Raw genomic sequence first — 23,424 nt, forward strand, 5'->3', positions numbered from 1 at the left:
TGTCCTCCAGGGTCATGATGACCTATCTATGTGTGGATACATCACGCCCAAGACTCACAAAACTTAGGGGATAAAACATTAGATATCACCAAAACACTGCACCCTGAGCCCTTCCACTCAGTAGAAATAACGCCCTTATTTTCAAGTTGTTTACCACTCTCACAAATGTTTTTATTCCTTTAGTAGATATATATCAATGTTTCCCATGCTTAAAATTGTATCTAGATAGTATCATTCTACGTAGATCCTTCTGTAATTTCCTTTTTTCTCCATTTGATTTGATCCATTTTCACTGCTCTCTGTAACATTTCATTGAGTAAATCTATTGCAATTCATTTATTCATTCTATTGATGAACATTTAGGTTGTTTCTGGCTTTTCTTACTCTAACAGTGCGACAACAAATATTTTGTTTTGTTTTGTTTTGTTTTGAGACAGAGTCTTGCTCCGTCACCCAGGCTGGAGTGCAGTGGCGGGATCTTGGCTCACTGCAACTTCCACCTCACAGGCTCAAGTGATTCTCTTGCCTCTGCCTCCTAAGTAGCTGGGACTACAGGCATGCGCCACCATGCCTAGCTAATGTTTTTTGTATTTTTAGTAGAGATGAGGTTTCACCATATTGGCCAGGCTGGTCTCAAACTCCTGACCTTAAGTGATCTGCCTGCCTCAGCCTCCCAAATACAACAAATATTTTGTATACACTTTCTTGGGCATCTACTAGGGTATACACCTAGGACCATATCTTCTAGCTTACCAGAAATGCCCACCATAAGCTTTACCCATTTACATGGCTTCTGAGGAAGTGAACACATCCTTTCACTCTACCTCACCTACAGTTATAGCACCATTTTTATTTTTGCTAATTTGATGGTTTAATTTGCAAGCCCTTAAATTACTAGTGAGGTTGAACACCTATTTACATTTATTGGCTATTTTGGGTTTCCTCTTCTCTGAACTGCCAGGTCATATACTTTGCCCATTTATTTACTGGACTGATTTGCATATTTATTCAAGAAACCCATCTTTATATTTTGTGCATTGTAAATATCTTTCCTGCAAAAAGCTTTTCTTAGACAATGATGAAAGAATTCTGATATGTAGCATGTCTTAATATATGCAGTTATATTCTATATTTTTTTTTTTTTGAGACACAGTTTCACTCTTGTTGCCCAGGCTGGAGTGCAATGGCACAATCTCGGCTCACCGCAACCTCTGCCTCCCGGATTCAAGAGATTCTCCTGCCTCAGCCTCCCGAGTAGCTGGGACTACAGGCATGCACCACGCCTGGCTAATTTTGTATTTGCGGTAGAGATGCAGTTTCTCCATGTTGGTCAGGCTGGTCTTGAACTCCCAACCTCAGGTGATCTGCCCACCTTGGCCTCCCAAAGTGCTGGGATTATAGGCATGAGCCACCGCGCCTGGCCGTCATATTCTATATTTTCTACTAACAATGTTAAAGGTTTTTTTTTTCATATATAAGTTCTTATTAACTCCCACCCCCACCTCCCACCTCCTAGAATTGATTTTGTGTGAGGCAGAGATCTAATTTTATCTTTCCTCATATATGGAAAACTAATTGCCCTGGCACAATTTATAGGTGTATGTAAATCTCATTTATAATGCCTTCAAACTGCCATATATGCATGTTTAAAGATCTCAATTTTATTTCATTGGTTAGTCTACACTTAGGCCAATTAACACATTGTCTTAATGGTCACAGCTTTGTAATATATCTTGATATCTGATGGATAATTTCCCTTGCTTGTTATTCTACTTCAAAATTGTTTGACCACATATGCCTTTCTTCAATTCTGGAAAATTCTCAGCCATTATCTTTTCAACTATTCTACTCAAACATTCTCTAAAGTCCTTCCTTCTGGATTTCCTAATGGGCATTCTCATTCTTTCCTCTATGACTCCTAATTACACTTTTATACTATCCATATTTTTATCTCTCTTGCTGTGCTTGGGGGATTTATCCAGCTCTATCTTCTAATTCACTAATTCTGTCTTTAACTGTGTCTAATCTGATGACTTTTTAAAAAAACTTCAATGAACATATCATGCACTTTTAGTTCTTTTTAAAAAAACCTTCCAATTTTTTTTCAAACTGTCTTCCTTTCTTACTATGGCTCTATTTCTTCTTTAATCATTTTATAAAATAACTACAGGATACCTCAGAGACATGGCAGGCTTGGTTGTAGAACACTGCAATAAAGTGAGTCACACAAATTTTTTGGTTTCTCAGTACATATACAAGTTTTGTTTACAATATGCTTGTAGTCTATTAAGTGTGCAACAACATTCTGCCTAAAAATATGTACACACCTTAATTTAAAAATACTTTGTTGCTTAAAAATGCTGACACAGAAGCATGAGATGAGGATATGCTTTTGGGACAATGGCACCAAACAGACTTGTTCAATGCAAGGTTGCCACAAATCTTCAATGTGTAAAAACCACAGTACCTTCAAAGCACAATAAAGTGAAGTGCAATAAAATGAGTTGTGCCCGTACTTTATATCCACCTTCAGGTTCTTCAATTATTTCAGATTGTTAGAGACTTCGATTCTACTGTTTATTTCCTGACCCCTCTTCTCACCATGGTGGTAGATTTGTTTATGTGCTTATTTTTCTAGTGTGATCTTATCCTCCGTGGGGGTTGTTTTATCTCCAAATCTCCTACACGCTGGGTGGTGGAGGCATGCCTACAGGACAGTTCCGCACCTGCTGCCACCCAAGGCCTTCAGGACTTCGATAGGCTGCAACTGTTTTTATGGCAGGGCTTCTACTTTTGGTTCCTGTACGACTGAGATAAAATAAACTTGGAGCCCATACCCATGCATGGCCTGGTATTGTAATTTCCAGTCCCCTTTTAGGGTATAATCAGATCTTCAGGCTCTAAACTTTATGCAAGGATCCAAATTCTAGCTCCCACACCTCTGTTAGGCCAAAACCACATCTATCTCTGGACGTGAGCATTCCAGTTCCCAGCCCTGGGTGCATTCTAGGACTAAACCCAACAAGTACTCAGACCCAGGAACGGCCACTAAAGAGTGTGTTGGTCCCAACGGCTCTACTTTTGTTTTCTCTCTTCGCCTATTACATGATCAGCTGTGTGTTTTTTTTTTAATCAGAGTCTACCTTGAGTCTCTGCAGCAGGAGGGGGACACATCTGTGTTGGTTTTATCTAACATGTTTGTAGGAAGAGTCTAAATTGAACTTGTTCCTTTTTTCTTCTAGTCATCTGAAGCCCCTCAGCTCCTTCAGTGCCAGAAAATGACCTAAATAACAGTTAAACATTTTTTTAAAGGTAGTTTTTCAATATCCATATTCCAGAGAAAGTACTCACTGTCAGCTACTGCTAGATGCTAAATCTGAAGATTTTGTCAGTGGTCTATTCATACCCATCTATTCTGGGATTCGTATTTGGCTATACTGACACAGCCAGACTCTTCCATTCCCAGCTTATTCCCTCACAGTGTGAGTAAATCAGCCCTGTGTCTTAGCCAAGAGCTTCTCACTGTGTCCGGGGATGAAGTCCACAAAAACCCGCACTGTCACTGCCACAGTTCTCAGAGGGTGTTCGAGCCTGACGCTGGGCCGCCAGTCTTGGGGAGTGATGCCGGCATGCTGACTGCAAACACACTGATCAGCCAAAAAGAGCAGAAAGCAGAGGGGGCTCCAAGCAGAGTGCTCGGGCCCCTGCCTCCCCATCAACCATGGTGCATGGCAGGCCAGTGGCTTAGCCCCTGGGGACCTCACTTTCCTTATGTGTAAATCGACAGGGTTAGACCAATGAACTCCAGGATCCTTGACAAACCTGGGGGTAGAAATGCATGGAGCACAACTTGATTCTTACAGTATGATCAATGAAGTTCCCGTTGATCCCTCCATGATTGTGTTTTCTTCTCTCATGACAGAAGAAGAAAGAACTGACAAGGATGCTTGCTATCAGCTGTGGCCGAGACAGGACACAAAGAGCAGGGCACTGCGCATCGATCTCTGTTCATCGATGTCAGAACGTTACATTTCCATCTTTGGTCCCGTCCCCAGCTTGACACTCGGACCCGCCCTAGCAAGCACAGGCAGCGTTCTCAGCTGTCACTGCAGGCACCAGAGGAGGGCAGAGATCACTGGGTTCCAAGGCTTCCTGTTCTAGTGCAGTATTTATAGATGATGTAGGTGTAGAAAGCAATGACCAATAATGTACAGATATGTAAACAAAATAAACAGAAATACTTTAAAGGTAACCCATTTGGAGATAAAAAGAAATACAAAGAAAAAAATGCATCCATTTAGAATCAGAATAATCATACTTTGGCTCCTCCTGGTGTCCCTACAAGGGAAAACTGAACCAAAACAATAGGTTTGGACCAAACACCTCCCTTCCCCTGCCCTCAATTTCTACTCCTACGTTGCCTGACTCCACACACACAGACATGCACACACACTACATATGTACACAGACACACACATGCACACACACCAGATATACCACACACACAAATGTTGTCAGGCAATAGATTTCAATGTCAATAAGTGAATAATACGGAGGCTTATTAAGACTGCTCCTTGGCTATTTGCCCTCAATGAAAAAAAATAGAAAAAAGATAAGGCTAATGACAATGCTGGTATCCAGAACCAACGTGGGGAGCGGAGGCTCCATGGCACCAGGAAACACCATGTTTTGCATGCTGGCTTTTCAGTGGTAACTCCCTACCCGTTTGAGTAATAAAAACCAATAACCACAGATAAAAGGCAGCGAAGGAGCATTAGTGATGGGCAACATTGAAGGGCCTGACTGTATTTTTAACTTTCATGTCCAGGCTCTCGGGACTCATGTGGCTTATCACCAGGATCAGCCCTGCCAGCACTCTGGAGTGCCAAGCTTGCGGACTACTGACTGAGCCCTTGCAGGGGGCAACACAGGCCCGGAGACCTCTGTTAGAAACAGCAACTTTCCTCCCCAGGAGAATCTGTCCATTCATTAGCTGATTAGCGCTGGTAAGAAAACAGAAACCAATCTAGGTATATTTCAAACAGAGGGACTGTAACAGGATTTGGCTACACAAATGATGGAAGAGATGAGAAGCCAAACGGGGGAGCTGATATGGTTCGGCTCTGTGTCCCCACCCAAATCTCATCTGGAATTATACTCCACACGTGTTGGAAGGGAGCTGGTGGGAGGTGACTGGATCATGGGGGCGGACTTCCCCTTGCTGTTCTCGTGATAGTGAGTTCTCATGAGATCTGGTTGTTTGAAAGTGCATGGCACTTCCCCTCTGGCGTTCTCTCTCTCTCCTGCTGCCATGGTAAGGCATGCTTGCTTCCCCTTCACCTTCCACCAGGATTGTAAGTTTCCTGAGGCCTCCCAGCCATGCTTCCTGTACAGCCTGTGGAACTGTGAGTCAACTAGATCTCTTTTCTTTATAAATTTTCCAGTCTCAGGTAGTTTTTGTGTGTGTATGTGTGTTTTTTTTTTTTTGGAAATGATGGAGTCTCATTTTGTCACTCAGGCTGGAGTGCAATGGCGCAATCTTGGCTCAATGCAACCTCCACCTCCCAGGTTCAAGTGATTTTCCTGCCTCATTCTCCCAAGCTGGAATTACAGGCACCAGGTAGTTCTTTATAGCGATGTGAAAATGGACTACTACAGGAGCCAAACACTCACCAGGAGGACAAAGGGAGGAAGAGGTGGGCCTCACAAGAGATGGGCCCAGAGGGACTACTCTGCAGGAGCTATGTACTGCGGGAGGGCTAGAGAGAGAGAGAAATGCTCTGGCCTCCTCCTCCTTCTCCCCCACATTCCTGTGTCCCACCAATGCCTCACGTTGGCTGGATTCTCCCAGAAGTCAGAAGCAAAGGAGTCTGGGAAACACAGTCTCCACAACACAGAGGAGGGGCAGACAAAGGAGGTCGGAGCTGAGAAAAAAACAGGCAACGGGCTGACCAGTGACCCAGTAAGATCTGAGGGTGGCCCCTTCTCCAGAGGATTCCAGCACTGAGAGGCTACAAAACGTCAGAGACCAGAGACCACTAGGAAAACACGGTGCTGAGGAAATATCATCATATCTCCCCTCAACCAATATCCTAAATCCTTTCTACAGTTCTCTGCCTTATAAGCCTTCCTCCCCTTTTCATGTACCTTCTTTTGATTATTTTGGAGACCTCTGGCAGACCCCTAAGGTTTCATTTAATTGCTCTGAATTTGCAAGGAGCAGCTTCATTTCCATTTCACACTTGGTTACCGTGTGGCCTGTGCACACGCAAGCCGCGCGATCCGGGAATGGAAGCCTGCAGCCTAGGTGACTGCCCAGCATGGGAGCCATTGGTGGCAGGAAAGGAAGCCTCCTAGCCATGGCGATCATCCTCTACGAGACTTGCAGCCCCAGACAGCACATGACAGGGAGAGCAAGCAGCCCGACCCTGGGCAGGAGCGGACGCCCTGGATGCTGCAAGACTGGGTCCCACCACATTCATTTCGATCATCAGTAACATGAGCAGGGTGATTCAGGGCTACGAGGTGACAGTCCTAAATAATAATGTACAGCAGGAGATAAACCCTAACAGTAATTACTATAAGAAACCACCTCAGTCACTCCTGAAATAGTAACCATTGTAACAATGGTTACAATACGCCAGAATGAGTCAACAGAAATAGACCGAAATGCAAACTTGGAAAATGAGGTTGAAGAGGTCTACCGAGGAAGTCCTTGCATATGAGAAAATGTCAAAACCCTGTATGTGTGAGAAACAACTCAATCATAAACATAAGGAAAAGCTTAGGAACAGAAGGGCCACCAAGCTCAGACGGCTATACTGAGAATTCAGAGCAGAACAGATCAGATTAGCTGACATCCTACGAAGGTCAAAAATACACTAGAGAATTCAGGATGCAAGGGAGCTTACTGGAGAACAGCCACCAAATAAACTGAGAATCACATGTAAGTTTCCCATTAGGAATTCCACACAAACTACCCCTCACATCACCTTGGCTTCTCTCTGACCAAGAGAACCATTCTGAGCTGCCTACGGGCATCATGGGAGAGTGGGCAGGCCCACGTGTAAGCAGGCATTTGTGAATGGAACTGCAAGTTTAATAAAGTCTTCTGAAATTTGGAATTGTGCCCCATTGGTGATTTATTGTTAAGCACGACTCCCAGGGATCTTGCATCTCTAAAAATACTATTTGCTTTTTATTTAACACTGAACCTTTTGATGTTTTATAATACAAAAATAGTGTCTTATTATTTTAAAAGCTTAGGAGAGAAACTAGCCATATTATTAGAAGAAGAAGATATATGCAGCTATAGTCTGTTCAAATATCAAGAGGTGTGACTTTTCAAATTCACATTTCAATCTTTATTTACATTAGACTTTCAGAAGTAGTGGGTGTAAATATTAAAACGCCCAAGCCTGGGTGAAATTTTATTGAGAATAACTACAAATAAAAGGAAACTGATTTTTTAAAGTCAGTTTCTGAAATTTAGATGAAAAGAATATTGAGTATTAACAAAAAAATGATATTTACATATCAATGAAGGTTTTCTGCTCATAGATTCATTTCCTACGAAACATAACAGAGGCAAGCTTGGGGAATTACAAAGAAAGGAAAAACCCTAATCAAATAGGTACTGTTGTTCAAACAGAATATTAGCCAAAATGATCCAATCAGTTGCTTGAACTAAATTTTTTTTTTCTTTAAGCCATTCATGCCAGAACACAAGCTCTCAAAGCAATAAGAATCTGTACTACATTCCAAGTGTTTGCTTCCAACAGATGGGGGGATGTGAAAGATACATTCCATGGAAATGGGGTGGGGACAAAGAAGGCACCGGTCAGTCATCGGCAAACAAGGAATGCAACCCCAATGGAGGCATAGTTCTCAAAGTAAGCATTATTCGTTTGTATTCTAGGGTATGTTTAACAGTTACATGAATCAACCTAAGCATACTAAATTCAAGTTGCTGGATCTTTAATTTCAACATTGTTCAGAATTACACCATAGAATGCAACATAACCTATGAAAATTTTTCTAAAGAGAGTACAAAAAGTAGCAAAGTATACCTTCATGGAATGAGTTACATACTAAACTTTGTTTTCCTATTTGTCTAAGGACTTCAGATAATTAGAGGTTCACCCTGTCATCAGACACGGTGATGGCTGTCATGGTTTCAGGTCTCCGTTTGAAACAAAATCAGTGCTTATCATTGTAAAACACAGTAGCTTACAGTATGTCAATTGAGGATCTCCATAATTTATTGACTCAATCTTTTGCTTATCAAAAACAGCAATACATTTCTCTAAAGATCTTTAGGGGGCAATCTCAGAAATACACATACACATACGCACAAATTCCTGGTTTCTAGGTGGAATTTAAATATAATTCTATTTTATTGCAATATTAAGATTCCAAATGTAAAATTAAAGAAACCCAAGAATTATAGAGGTTATCAAAGACATATTAACTTGTTCTTGGAGTAAGTTCAAAATTAATAACAAAGGTATTATTATGCTAATATATACTTTATGATATTCTGCCCAGTAGAAGAGACTGAGAATCTGACTCTGGCAGTTTCTGACCTCCCTTTACTTTGAATTAATGGTGTGAACACTGTGTTTGCTTCTGAAATCTGTGATTTATGTGAAGTTTATGATAGAAACATGCAAGAAAAGCATAAACAGGGAAAAGAAAAAAGCAATGTTGATTGCTATTTGGAAAATTAAATGAGAAAGATCTTTTCTCCAAGATGTCCTTAAATGATTCTCTATTTTAACCAAATCCAGTGGCCTGGTCCCTTTCCTAAACCCTGTTTTTTAGAAGGAATTTTAAATGTATTTGCAATTTATATTTCCAATCTGAAGCGGGACACAAATTAGTTTGTACACCGACAGAATGCTAAGAAAAGCTTAAATCAATTTTCACCTTTTTATTTATGTTCCTCATTCTTCAGAAACATAATTGCAGTTTTTATTAACTTTGTTTTATGGATCTAATATTTAAGAAGAAGTCTATCTTTTATGTCACAGCAAGAAGGTTAATGCACTTACAGATTCCCCTGCAATACATCTTGGGCAAGGCTGGGCTGAGCTCCTTCCACCATTCTGAGAAATCTAGTTAACAAATCACAGTTGCAGATATATCAGAACAATGATTATTTACACTTTCTATTAAAATATTTCAACATGCTCACAAGTAGTTTGGTGGGAACAGGAACATACCCCTGTACTTAGCCTCCCCTGGCCACTTTCTGGCCTTGGTGCTGGGGGGCAGCCTCTTGATGGAAGCTCCCGGTCCTCTGGGCCCCAGGACGCCAGGGCACAGGCATTCACCTGGTGGCAGCCACGCTCGTGCCCACTGGCTTCTAATCTCCTGCATACCCGTTTCTGAAACAAACAAAATTTTACTTTAGATGGTCTCATAAAGCACACAACACTCTAATTGAATTTGCTTTCAGAAAACTTCAGCTGCAAATACAGACCCCTGTGGAGCTGGAAAACTTTATAGGGCATTTGAGGAGATGACTTTAAACTTTATCTTTTCAGAATAACAATCATCCATTACATTTAACCTCATTATTTCTTGCATTGCCTGATATTTACTTAGCTTTATACATTTAAAATAGTCATTTCAAATAATTTTGGCTGAAACTCTTGTAATAAATTATGGTGACTGGTTTATTGATATTGAAAATGTGCAAAACCTATAAATTTTGTTCAAGAAACTAGTTATATGCTTTTGCTTAGCATCAAATTATATACTTTCTTAATACAATATGAATAATTCACATGTGACTACTTCTGTGTCTCACTGGCACTGAAGAGCAAATTAATTTTATTTACAAAGGTTGCATACACAGTCCATAACTGATAACCTTTGGGAAAGTTAGCATTTGGTTTTTACTACTATGTGAACTAAAGAAAATAATTACAAAAGGAATCCTGTAATGCTAAAGAAAAAAATTACTCAGTTTGAAAGTCCCAAGACTTTGTGTATTTTTAGGGTAACAATGTTGTAACTGACACAGAGTTTCAGAGGCAGGAGGACCTCTGTAAACAGTCATGGAGGCCACCCTGGCCCAGGGCGGGAAATCCACCCCAGGAGCCCTGGCAGCCAGCCCAAGAGGCCCCGCTGCTGGACAGCCCCGATGTCAGAACACACTTCATGGTACACTGGCATCTCCCCAACCTCTGCAGTCACTTGCAAACCACCTTTATCACTTTTGCAAAATGTGTTTATTATCCGTACTACTATTATTTAATATATTCTTAATGGACTTTTTTCAGTTAATGCATCTACACAATATAGAAACCTTATGACAGACTAGAAATGATGCATTAAAAATGGGAGATGAGGGAAAAGGAAGAGAGGAGAATTCTCATTATTGTATAGTTCATTATCATATAAGCAATAGGTGAGTATTAACTAATGCTGAAAAAACTGAGAATCAGACAATAAAGGGTTAAATAATAAAACAGGGGACCTAAGGATATTAAATCGGTTTAAATACAAATAATCACTAGAAAATACAAATCCTTCTACATCCAAAATTTTAAAAGAACAAGACCCAACTATACAGATGTACTTAAAATCAAGTGATTCTGAAAGGCTAAAAATAAAAAGGATGGACCAAGGTATAATAGAGAAATAAAAACAAAAAGAGAGCAGGAGCAGATCACATAGAACATAAGCCCAAAGTGTTAAATACAACCAAGGACTTTTTTTTTAATGCTAAAAGCCACAGTTCACAGTGAAGACATAATGCTCATGAACACCTATGAGCTGAATAATACAACCATAACCTTTATCAAACAAAGACTACAGGAGATGTGAGCAAACACAGTTAGAAACATACTAATAACAGGAGGTTTCATACACCATTCTCAGTACAAGGCAGAGCAAGTACACAGAAAACAAGTAAGGAGATAGATTTAAACAACATAATCAACCAAGGTTGACCTTATGGACATATATATTGAACTCTGTACCCTGATAATAGAGTATACACATTCCTCTCAAGAACTCACAGCACAGTCACAACTGATGGCATTAAAGGAAAAAACAATGATTTCTATAGGGTAGAAATGTAGCCAATACTTTCTGATTATAATGCAATAAACTATCAATTATTAACAAAAACAAAAAAAACAGAAAGGCACTTCCACCTGGAAATTTAAGAGTCTTATTATTTCTTAGGTCACCAACTGAGAGGAAAGAATTTTAAAAAAAATTACAATGAAAACACTACATATCAGAATCCATGAAATACATTTAAAGCAGTAATCAGAGAAAAATTCATTGCATTGACACTTTTATCAACAAAAATGAAAGAATGAAAATTAATTAATAATTCCCAGCCAGGCACGGTGGCTCACACCTGTAATCCCAGCACTTTGGGAGGCTAAGGCAGGCAGATCGCTTGAGGCCAGGAGTTTGAGACCAACCTGGGCAACATGGTACCCTGTCTCTACCAAAAAATATAAAAATTAGCCAGGCATGGTGGTGCACCTGTAGTCCCAGCTACTCAGGAGGCTGAGGTAGGAAGATTGAGCCCATAAGGCTGAGGCTGAAGTGAGCTGACATCATGCCACTGCACTCCACCCTGGGTAACAGAGTGAGACTGTCTCAAAAAATAAATAATAACAATAATAATTCCCAGCTCATAAAAACTAGGAAAAGAACAAGAAAGCAAAACAAAAGAATACACAAAGAAAAAATAAAGGAAAAAGCTAAAATTAATAAGAAAAAAGAATATATAAGATAAAATTAATGAGGTAGAGAATAGAAAAACAGTAGATCTAATGTACAAATATAAATCCTGGTTTTTGGAGGGAAAAAAGTAGATAAACCACTAGTTAAGTTACTCAAGAAAAAGGAGGAGTGAATACAAAAATAGAAAATAAGAAAGGACACAGGGGAAATAACCAATGAAACAAGAAATTATAAAAATCTTAAGGGAATATTTCACAGACCTCTATGCAAATGAATTTGAAAAATGTAGATGTAACTGATAACTTCCTAAGGATAGTCTGATTACCAAAACTGATCCCATTAGAGTTAGAAAGCTTAAACTGATGATTTCCCAGAAGAAACAGAAAGAGTTATTAAGTAACTACCCACAAGCCCAAGGACCAGATGGTTTCCCAGGAGAATTCTCCCAAACCTTCAAAGGCCAGGTAATGCCAATGCTCTATGAAGAAGATTCTAGCACACTATCTCCTTTTATCAAGCAAATGTAACACTGATAAGCCAGACAGAAAGTACAAGAAAATACAACTACACACCAATCAATTGCTCGGTATTGATGTAAAAATATGAAATGAGGTCTAAGATATTCGAAATATTAGGAAACTATATAATGTACTATATTAATAAACATAAGGAAGTAGTGTGATGACCTCCATAGATTCTGAAAAATCCTTTAACAAAATTTAAAACCTACTTACGATAAAAGTTAAAGAAAACAGGAATTGAGGGTTATACTGTTAAATTAATAAAATACACATTCCTTAATTCATTACTAAATGGGGAAAAAACTAATAGCATTTCTACTACTATCAGGACAGGGCAAAGATGCTCACTGTCTCCATTTCTGTTCAACACTGTATGAGAGGTATTACCCAATATATTGAGACGAGAGAAATCAATCAGCATTATAAAAAGGGATAAAGTAGTAAAACCACTTCTATTTGCAGTTGAAAACCATATATATATATATATCTGGAAACCCCCAGAGAATCAATGATAAAATTAACTCAAACAATAAAATAATTCACTAACACAGAATTAACATATAAAAATCAATAGCTTTCGAAATACAAAATAATCAGAGAAAACGCCATTTAAAATAATTGCAACAAGGATTAAATATCTAGGAACAAATTTAACAAGAATTGCACAAAATCTATACAAGGAGAATGTAAGGCATTCTTGAAAGACACTAAAGTAGATACGAACAAGAGAAAAGACATCCCCAACTCTTGGATAGGATAACCCAACATTATAAAGATGACAGTTCTCCCTAAAAATTAATTTGTAAATTCAATATAATCCCAGTAAAAATCCCAGTAAACTATTTTATAGAGTTATACTAGTTGATACTAACGGTCACAATGAAAAACAAATATGCAAGAAGAGCCAGGAAAACCCTGAAGAAAAAAATAAAACAACTCCTGGACACGAAAACAAACCATAGACACTCCATAATTAAACATGGTGGCACACAAGTAGACAAACAGACCAGTGTGGTAGCATTAAAAGTCCAGATATAAATCAAAATATATATGAAAGTTTGGCTTCAAATCACTGTGATAAGGATGGACTTTTTATACATACATATATAATCTTTTTTTTTTTAGAGATGAGGTCTCACTATGTTGACCAGGCTGGTCTCACACTCCTGGCCTCAAGCAATCCTCCCTTCTTGGCTTCCCAAAGTGCTGGGATTATAGGTATGAGCCACTGTGCCCAGCAGGATGGAGTTTTTAATATACGGTCCCAGGACAACTTGGAGCCATTTGGAGAAAAGAAATTTAGATCTGCACCTCACACCATGACATGGTTTGGCTGTGTCCCTACCCAATCTCATCTTGAATTGTAGCTCCTATAATTCCCACGTGTTGTGGGAGGGACCCAGTGGGGGATAATTGAATCATGGGGGCAGTTCCCCCACACGGTCCTCGTGTTAGTGAATAAGTCTCACGAGATCTGATGTTTCATAAGGGGCTTCCCTTTTGCTTGGTTCTCATTCTCTCTCATGCCTGCTGCCACGTAAGACGTGCCTTTCACCTTCTGCAATGATTGTGAGGCCTCCCCAGGCACACGGAACTTTGAGTCCATTAAACTTCTTTTTCTTTATAAATTACCCAGTCTCCAGTATGTCTTTATCAGCAGCGTGAAAACAGACTAATACAACCACATACAAAACCAAACCAGATGCATTAGGGACCTGAATGCAAAAGATCTAATTATAAAGAACTATGCAATTCCTAGGAGAAAATACGAGTGAATTCTCTAATCTTGGTGTAGGGAAAGATTTTCTAACTATGATTCAAAATACAGAGGCAATAAAATCAAGATTGACAAGTTTGACTATATGAAAATAAAAACTTCTGTAAGGCCAAACAAACAAAAAAATCCTAAACAACATCAAAAGATAACTGATAAAAGGGGAAGAAAAATGTTTGCAATATATACCACAGAAAAAGGGTGAATAACCTGAATATAAGAAACTGTTACAAAAGCTGAGCAAAAAAGGACCAAAAACCTGAAAGATAAATGGAGAAAAGACATACAATTTACAAAAGCTATTAAAATGGTCCTCAAACATGAAAAAAGTGTTCAAATGCACTCATATTTAAAGAAATACAAATTAAGTCAACATCAAGATATCATTTATCATCAGAATGGCAAAAATTGTAGAATGTGGTGTAGCCCCTGTTGGTGAGGCTGCAGGAAAACAGGCACCTCCTGCTTTGCTGGTGAGAATGCAAATTCTTGCAGGGAAATTTGGCAATACAAAGCTATATGCACATTTTTTAACCCAGCAATTACAACTCTAGAATCTACCCAAAACATACACCTCCAACAATATGGGAAAAAAGCACATTTGCACAGTTATTCAATAGTGCAATATATTGGAAACAACCTAAATGCCCCTACACTGGAGAGTGGTTGGATAAACTATGGTACATCCAAGCAACGAAGTACTATGCAACTGAGAAAAGGAAGAGGAAGATTTCCATGAACTGGTCTAGAGTGATTTCCAGAATACATTGTTAAGTGAAAAAAACAAAGTGCAAAAGAGTATCTATAATATGCTATCCTTTGTGTAAGAAAGAAGGGGTTATAAGAAAATGGACACTATCTGCTCATTTCTGCAAAAGAAATACAGGAAGGATATTTGAGAAATGAAAGAGACTGCTTTCCTACAGAGAGTGGGTAGGAAAGGGCTGGAGAACAGGGTGGCATGGGAACAGAAATGAAGAGGGAGTGTATAGCTCTGCATTAAAGCACCAGAGTAACATTTCACATGCCAAAAAGTGAGGGAAAAATGTAAGTAAACCAAGACACAGGGGGAGAGGAACCCAAGTGGAATACAAAAATAATGAACCTAACTACATTACAAATAAGTAACATAGCCACACTGAAAAGAACTACCCCAAATAACTTTTAAAAATACTACTTTGGGCCAGGCGTGGTGGCTCATGCCTGCAATCCCAGCACTTTGGGAGGCCAAGGTGGGCAGATTACAAGGTCAGGAGTTTGAGACTAGCCTGGCCAATATGGTAAAACCCCATCTCTACTAAAAATACAAAAAAAAAAAATTAGCCAGGCGTGGTGGCAGGCACCTGTAGTCCCAGCTACTTGGGAGGCTGAGGCAGGAGAATCACTTGAACATGGGAGGTGGAGGTTGCAGTGAGCCGAGATCGCACCACTGCACTCCAACCTGTGCAACAGAGCGAGACTCCATCTCAAAAAGAAAAAAAAAAAAACTATTTTGACTAGAAACTCAAACGCTAAATAAAGATGACAAAAAGCACTGTATAGAAGTCCTGTACTCTAGCTAGTAAATGTGTTTATTACAGGGTTAGCAATTTTGAAATTACTTTATTGGCATTGGATAAATAAGTAAATACACTGTAAATAACAAGAGCTAAGTTTCTCACTGTTTAAGAAATAAGCTACAAATACAGAAAAGGGAGAGGCTACAATGAACCCAGTGGTGTTGGATTAGAATTTTTAATACATATCCAGACAGAGATATAGAAATATATAAAGATATGTATGTGTGAGTTACTGTGTGTGTGGGTGATACACACACACACACACACACACACACACACACACACATACATATATATATCCTAGCTGTGTCCACTAAGGACAGTGGCATCCTAGTAGCAAGATTACACTTATCACCTAGAAATTGGTTTCTAAATACCATTTTCCCTTGAAAGGAATCTGGACTCCATGGGAAGCAGCTGATTCAGGGAAGGAGTAGGGAAAATACAAGATGAGCCTCAAACACTTCATAGGCCAAAAACTTAGAAAGTTCTTGTAAAATGAGGGCATGTCAAAAAGACAAAGGCATACACCTGAAGGACTTCCTGTTGGCCAAAGCTGGAATGATTTAAGCAATAAAATAAATAAAAAACAGCACTGGATAATCCACAGAATAACGTAAATGCCTATTAGTCTACCCATATCAAAAATAATTGAGTAAATAAATAGCTGAGAAGGGAAAGGACTTCCTTACAGTTGAATTCTAATTAACAAATGCAAAAGGAAAGAAGGAAATGCATTAAGTAAATACCACAGTAAAAATTATTGCGGGCAAGATCTAATAATAGATGCTAAAATTAGGAGGCAAAAGTTTAAGGAGAAACTGGATGTTTGCACAGCCTCAAACTATCTTCCCCAAGATTCGTATTAATTGTAAAGAGAAAAATAGTAACTTTACAGTGGATAAAACCATCGTAATCAAGTGACAAGGTTAACAACAGCAGTAATGGGACACAATACCATGAACCCCCCTCCGTACAACGTACCAAGACGGCACAACATCACTTCTGCAGTACTCATGCCAAAAATGCGCACCCTGACTCTAACCGTAAGAAAATGTGGGACAACAAAATAACTAACCAATAATCACTAAGTGTCGAGGTCCTAAAAGACTGTCAAAGTGTCACAGATTGGAAGAGAGGAAGGAAACACAATAACTAAATGCAATGTGGGATCCTGGGTTAGATCTTGCAACAGAAAAAGGATATTAGTGGAAAAACTGGTAAAATGGAATAAGTTCTATAGTTAACAGTACTACACCAACGTTAATTTCATGGCATGCTAACTATACTAAGATCATTAACAAGCTTAAGTGAAGGATGTATATGAACTCTATACTATGTTTTTGCAACCTTTCTGTATGTCTAAAACTATTTCAAAATAACAAGTTTTTTAAAATGAAAAAAAAATATCTTGCATCCCTAATGTGAGAGAAATACTGATCTAAACCAAATTGCCTTCTCACAACCTCAACCCACTGTTTCTAACTATTCTCCTTTGAGCAACATAAAATGAACAAAGCCCCTTGTGTATGAGATAAACATTCAGATATTTGATGATCATTCTCAGACACTTTGGAGGCTTGTTCTCTCCAACCAAATATCCCTAGTCTCTCTCACTATTCCATTTCAAAGATGTTCTTCAGACTCTTCATATCCTAGACACCCTAGTCCAGTGTTTCTAAATTGCCAATATCCCGCTTAAAATAAACCACGCAAAATACTTTCAATGCCATGTAACTAGCAGAGTAGAATCACCACTTGCCACTGTGTTTGCACAAGAGAAACCCACACTAGGTCAACAGCCCCAGCAACCACATCACACACACGTCCATGCGAGCTCACCTCCCCTGCAACCCCCTCAGCTTCTCCACACAAACGTACTCTCATTCCTGGGGCTTATTAAGTCGTCTTTGTCTTCCTCTTTTTCTTCTTTTAATTTAACTGTAGGCTCTCCTATGTACACTAGTTAAATCTGATTTCCATGGAATATGTATTTGATTTGTAGCATATCAAAATATATTCAATCCTTATTCTGCCATATATTACAGTAATCGTATTAATCATCCTTAGGACTTTTGCAAATAATGCAGCCTTCTATGTCTTCACCTAAGTTGGACGACAGTTTGAAGAACTAAGACCAAGGCTTTCAATCTCTGGTTATTCAGGATCTGCTCAATCCTTACAGTGCAAAAGGAGGTGTGTTATGTTAAAACTGGTTTGCTGTCAACTTTCAATCATCTGGATTAAAGGGGAAAAGTGGAAATATTAAGTATTCCCCACATAATTTTACAAGTTTCAATTTTCCCCCATCAGTAACACCATAGTCGGCTAATAGCAATAATATTATTTCCCTTCCTCTTTTCTCAATAACACAGGACTTACTCAAAAGGAAAGCAAACAGGCATGCATGAATATGAATGAGAACCTGTACTTTCTGGATGAAATTTACAACACTTATGAAACTATATTCTACACCTTTTCTGTGTGGTTGAATGGCCCTTGGCACATTAAGGTCAGCAGACTTGTGATTATCTGCAATGAAAAGCTGACATTCTTCAAGGGGCGCAGGGGGCTGAAGGGCCAGGGTCCCGACAGCCTGTAGTAGGAGAAAGGAGAGCCAAGCCATACTCTGCCACCAAGGCGAGCAGAGCGTGGGTTCTACTAGAGAATGTGAGGATGACATCTCAGTGGCACTCAGCCAGCACAGTGAATTAATTTATTCATATTTTCTGTTACTTACTGTGGATTATTGAGAGCTGACCACATACGATATTGATCTATACACTTACTTGGGAAATAGTTCAGTTGTCATGGATTGGCCTGGACCAAAGAAAAATGACTGCCACAGAGGCATTTACATCTGGGGCTGCTTATGTTGAACGAGAAGATGTGTCAGCCTTCGCAAAGGCAGATGAAGGCTTATGCCAAGCTAAAAATACACTTGCACTATATGAACGAAATGAAAATCCTAAGTATACACAAAGACCCCATTACATAACAATAACTAGAATAGATCAAGTGACCAGCATCCTCATCAGAGAAAGGTGAAGCAGGAGCGTGGCCGAGAAATAGACGCTGTTTCAAACGATGCTAAATTAAAATAGCAAACAGGGATGGTGCTGCCTCAATGATAGAAACACACGAAGCTGCCACAGGTCTCAGGAAGCCTTGCTGCCTGTCCTGAGGAGGCAAGACCAACCATTTGTTGAGGGGGACTTCTTCCTTTTCTGGAGGTGATGGTCCCAAGTGAGCTTAATGAGTGAAGTGTCTATAAGGGATAGGGGGTTGAAGACCTAACAGTTTGCCAGAGATGAGATTCAAAGCTTTGGTTTCTGTGCTGAGAAGAGCCAGCCCTTATATGAACCAGACAGGGGACATCTCCCCAAAGCCCCTAGAAACACACAGCAGAGCCAGAGAACAGGGAGCAGGGTGAGCAGAGCCCAGCGCCAGCTCTGCCACCGGTGGGGCTCAGCCATGCTGGCAGCCTCCGCTCTGGGCTCAAGAGGAGGGTGGAGAATAGAGAAGAGGCATGGTTCTCTGACCTCTTCAACAGAAAAGCACCACATACTATCTTCAGTCAGCAAAGCAAGAAAATGGCACACTCTTCAACATCAAACACACTGAATTAAGCATATGTATTACATGTGTTAACACGTGAGCGAGCATATGAGTTAAGCAAATATACAGCAAATTAACATACCAAAGGAGCTGGCCAGGTGCAGTGGCTCACTCCTGTAATCCCAGCACTTTGGGAGGTCAAGGCGGGTGGATCACTTGAGATCAGGAGTTCAAGACCAGCCTGACCAACATGGTGAAATTCCGTCTCTACTAAACATACAAAAAATTAGCCAGGCGTGGTGGCATGTGCCTATAATTCCAGCTACTCAGGAGGCTAAGGAAGGAGAATCACTTGAACCCGGGAGGCGGAGGTTGTAGTGAGCCAGGATCGCGCCATTGCACTCCAGCCTCAGCAACAAGAGCGAAACTCCATTTCAAAAAAATAAATTAATTATTTAAATAAAATACCAAAGGAAATCATTAGAAATCAGTAATGCAATTAATAAGTCCACAAGAAAATATATTTTATATAAAATAATCTAATCTTTCATTTTGAAGGTATTTTGAGAATTTTTATTGACTAATGGCCCTTATGCCGAAGATCATTTGTAGTGTAAGTGTATAATGCTGGGGTAATTCAGTCCTTAGGTACCAGGAACAGTCAGCTGAGGGAGGTTTCTTTGGTTCAGTTTAGTTCAAGTCCTACCATGATAAAGTTACTTCTGCAGGATGGAGCAGCTGATACAGATGCCCATTGGTCTGAACACAGAACAGGTAATGCTGGATGGAACAAGATTAAGAAGGCGCCACAGATTGCCATTTAGAAAGAAAGCATTCTTTCCATCAAGTAAAGATTCCTTTCCTATGACATTTTCATTTGGAGAATGACCTTGTACTCTTAGGAGGTTTCTTTCTATGACATTTGGTACTGCATCAGCTAAGGAGGGCCAGAAGTTAGGATTCTCACACTGAACTCCTGCATTACCAGGGCACACTGGGGCTTTACCAACAGGATCTTAACATCTTGATACTGTGACCTTTTTTAAAAAAGACTCCTCAGCCTACTATGCTCGAGCTTTCAGTCCACACTCTTGACCAAGTCTAGCTTGGCAAAGAGAAGGCAAGTTCTGATATGAGCAAGCCAACACTCAAAGTAAGAGGGCAACTGAATTCTAGGGGAGTGAGTTATCTTGAGATAATGGAGAAGATTAAGGAAAAACCACTCTTCTACTTTGATTCTGAAAAAGACATAAATGAACACACTGGACTTGTTGAGGATTAATTTTAGGCTTGCAAGGTTTACCAAGCACACTGTAAACCTAAGTTATAGTCCTGAATAAATTAAGGATCTTAAGGAAAGCAGTTATGCGCATTTACTTGCAACAGGCAGAGCCTAATAAATGTCCTTTGCATTTATAGAAAACTAGTTCAGATGTTTCCACGTTTGTTATTTCATTTGATCCTCACAATAATCCTGTGACAATGGAGGGATATGGAGTTCTATTTCTATTTTATAGATGAGGAAAAAGAAGTAAAAGAAAACCTTAGCCAACTTGCCTGAAGTCTGGTGATATGAAATGACTGAGCTGGGTCTTGAGTCTGCTTTCAGGCTAAGTGGAGAAATAAGACTGAAAAATACAACTAAAGAAGCACTAGAAACTAAACAATGTATAAAAAAGACTTCAAAACTTAATATAATAGAAACATAATATACAGCTCCAGTAATCAATATGTTATTGGCATAAGGATCAACATACAGGTCAATGGCACAGAACTGAGAGTCCAGAAATGAACCCTTATATTTATGGTCAAATGATCTTTGACAAGGGTGCCAAGAAAATTCAATGGAGAAAGAACAGTCTTTAGAAGACATGGTGCTGACACGATTCAATATCCACATGTAAAAAGATAAAGTTGGCCTCTTGACATATATCATGCACAAAAATTAACTTGAAATGGATCAGAAGCCTAAATGTAAGAACTAAAAGTGTAAAATTTTTAAAGGAGAACATAGGGAAAAAAAATCCTTATGATCTTGGAATAGGCAAATATTTCTCAGATACAACACCAAAAGAATGATCCCTAAAAGAAACAACTTGAAAATTTGGATTTCATCAATATTCAAAGGTTTGGGGCTTCAAACAACACCATTAAGAAAGTGGAAGCTGGCAAGATGGCCAAATAGGAACAGCTCCAGTCTGCAGCTCCCAGCAAGATCAGTGCAGAAGGTGGGTGATTTCTGCATTTACAACTGAAGTACCTAGCTCATCTCATTGGGACTAGTTAGACAGTGGGTGCAGCCCATGGAGGGACAACTGAAGCAGGGTGGGGCATCGCCTCACCCGGGAAGCACAAGGGGTCACGGAACTCCCACCCCAGCCAAGGGAAGCTGTGAGGGAGTGTGCCATGAGGAACGGTGCACTCCAGCCCAGATACTATGCTTTTCCCATGGTCTTCGCAACCCACAGACCAGGAGATTCCCTCGGGTGCCCACACCACCAGGGCCCTGGGTTTCAAGCACAAAACTGGACGGCCATTTGGGCAGACACCAAGCTAACTGCAGGAGTTTTTTTTTCATACCCCAGTGGCACCTGGAACACCAGTGAGACAGAACCATTCACTCCCCTGGAAAGGGGGCTGAAGCCAGGGAGCCAAGTGGTCTAGCTCAGTGGATCCCACCCCCAAGGAGCCCAGCAAGCTAAGATCCACTGGCTTGAAATTCTCACTGCCAGCACAGCAGTATGAAGTCAACCTGGGATGCTTGAGCTTGGTCAGGGGGCGTGGGGCATCTGCCATTACCAAGGCTTGAGTAGGCGGTTTTCCCCTCACAGTGTAAACAAAGCCTCCAGGAAGTTCGAACTGGGTGGAGCCCACCACAGTTTGACAAAGCCACTGTAGCCAGACTGCCTCTCTAGATTCCTCCACTCTGGTCAGGGCATCTCTAAAAGAAAGGCAGCAGCCCCAGTCAGGGGCTTATAGATAAAATTCCCATCTCCCTGGGGCAGAGCATCTAGGAGAAGGGGCGACTGTGGGCACAGCTTCAGCAGACTTAAACGTTCCTGCCTACCAGCTCTGAAGAGAGAAGCGGGATCTCCTAGCACAGCACTCAAGCTCTGCTAAGGGACAGACTGCCTCTTCAAGTGGGTCCCTGGCCCCTGTGCCTCCTGACTGGGAGATACCTCCCAGCAGGGGTTGACCGACACCTCATAGAGGAGAGCTCCAGCTGGCATCTGGCAGGTGCCCCTCTGGGACGAAGCTTCCAGAAGAAGGAACAGGCAGCAATCTTTGGTGTTCTGCAGCCTCTGCTGGTGATACCCAGACAAACAGGGTCTGGAGTGGACCTCCAGCAAACTCCAGCATACCTGCAGCAAAGGGGCATGACTCTTAGAAGGAAAACTAACAAACAGAAAGCATCAACATCAACAAAAAGGACATCCACACAGAACCCCCATCCAAAGGTCACCAACATCAAAGACCAAAGGTAGATAAATCCACGAAGATGAGGAAAAACCAGCGCAAAAAGGCTGAAAATTCCAAAAACCAGAATGCCTCTTCTCCTCCAAAGGAACACAACTCCTTGCCAGCAAGAGAACAAAACTGGAGAGAGAATCAGTTTGATGAATCGACAGAAGTAGGCTTCAGAAGACGGGTAATAACAAATTTCTCTGAGCTAAAGGAGCATGTTTTAACCCAATGTAAGGAAGCTAAGAACCTTGAAAAAAGGTTAGATGAATTGCTAACTAGAATAACCGGTTTAGACAATAACATAAATGACCTGATGGAGCTGAAAAACACAGCACGAGAACTTCATGAAGCATACACAAGTATCAACAGCCGAATCGACCAAGCCAAAGAAAGGATATCAGAGATTGAAGATCAACTTAATGAAATAAAACATGAAGATAAGATTAAGAAAAAAGAATGAAAAGGAATGAACAAAGCCTCCAAGAAATATGGGACCATGTGAAAAGACCAAACCTACATTTGACTGGTGTACCTGAAAGTGACAGGGAGAATGGAACCAACTTGGAAACCCTCTTCAGGATATTATCCAGAAAAACTTACCCAACCTAGCAAGACAGGACAACTTTCAAATTCAAGAAATACAGAGAACACCACAAAGATACTCCTTGAGAAGAGCAACCCCAAGATACATAATCGTCAGATTCACCAAGATTGAAATGAAGAAAAAAATGTTAAGGGCAGCCAGAGAGAAAGGTTGGGTTACCCACAAAGGGAAGCCCATCAGACTAACAGCAGATCTCTCAGCAGAAACCCTACAAGCCAGAAGAGAGTG

At 40.2% G+C, this 23,424-nt stretch overlaps 1 protein-coding gene across 5 annotated transcripts in view; it reads right to left on the reverse strand.

The window, feature by feature from the left end:
* C8H10orf143 (chromosome 8 C10orf143 homolog) overlaps positions 1-23,424 on the reverse strand; it is a 51,879-nt gene that overhangs the window by 6,627 nt on the left and 21,828 nt on the right. For all 5 annotated transcript variants that reach the window (XR_010147071.1, XM_063782281.1, XM_024346672.3 and 2 more), the window contains 2 exons: positions 9,225-9,389; positions 9,054-9,116 (listed from right to left, as the gene is read on the reverse strand). Coding sequence is in view for 4 of the 5 variants with exons in the window: in XM_063782281.1 (XP_063638351.1) it covers positions 9,054-9,116; positions 9,225-9,389 (228 nt within the window). In the remaining variant the exon portion in view is untranslated. The remainder of the gene's footprint in view (positions 1-9,053; positions 9,117-9,224; positions 9,390-23,424) is intronic.

This window comes from Pan troglodytes, chromosome 8 (genome assembly GCF_028858775.2).
Source record: "Pan troglodytes isolate AG18354 chromosome 8, NHGRI_mPanTro3-v2.0_pri, whole genome shotgun sequence".
Lineage (NCBI taxonomy): Eukaryota > Metazoa > Chordata > Mammalia > Primates > Hominidae > Pan > Pan troglodytes.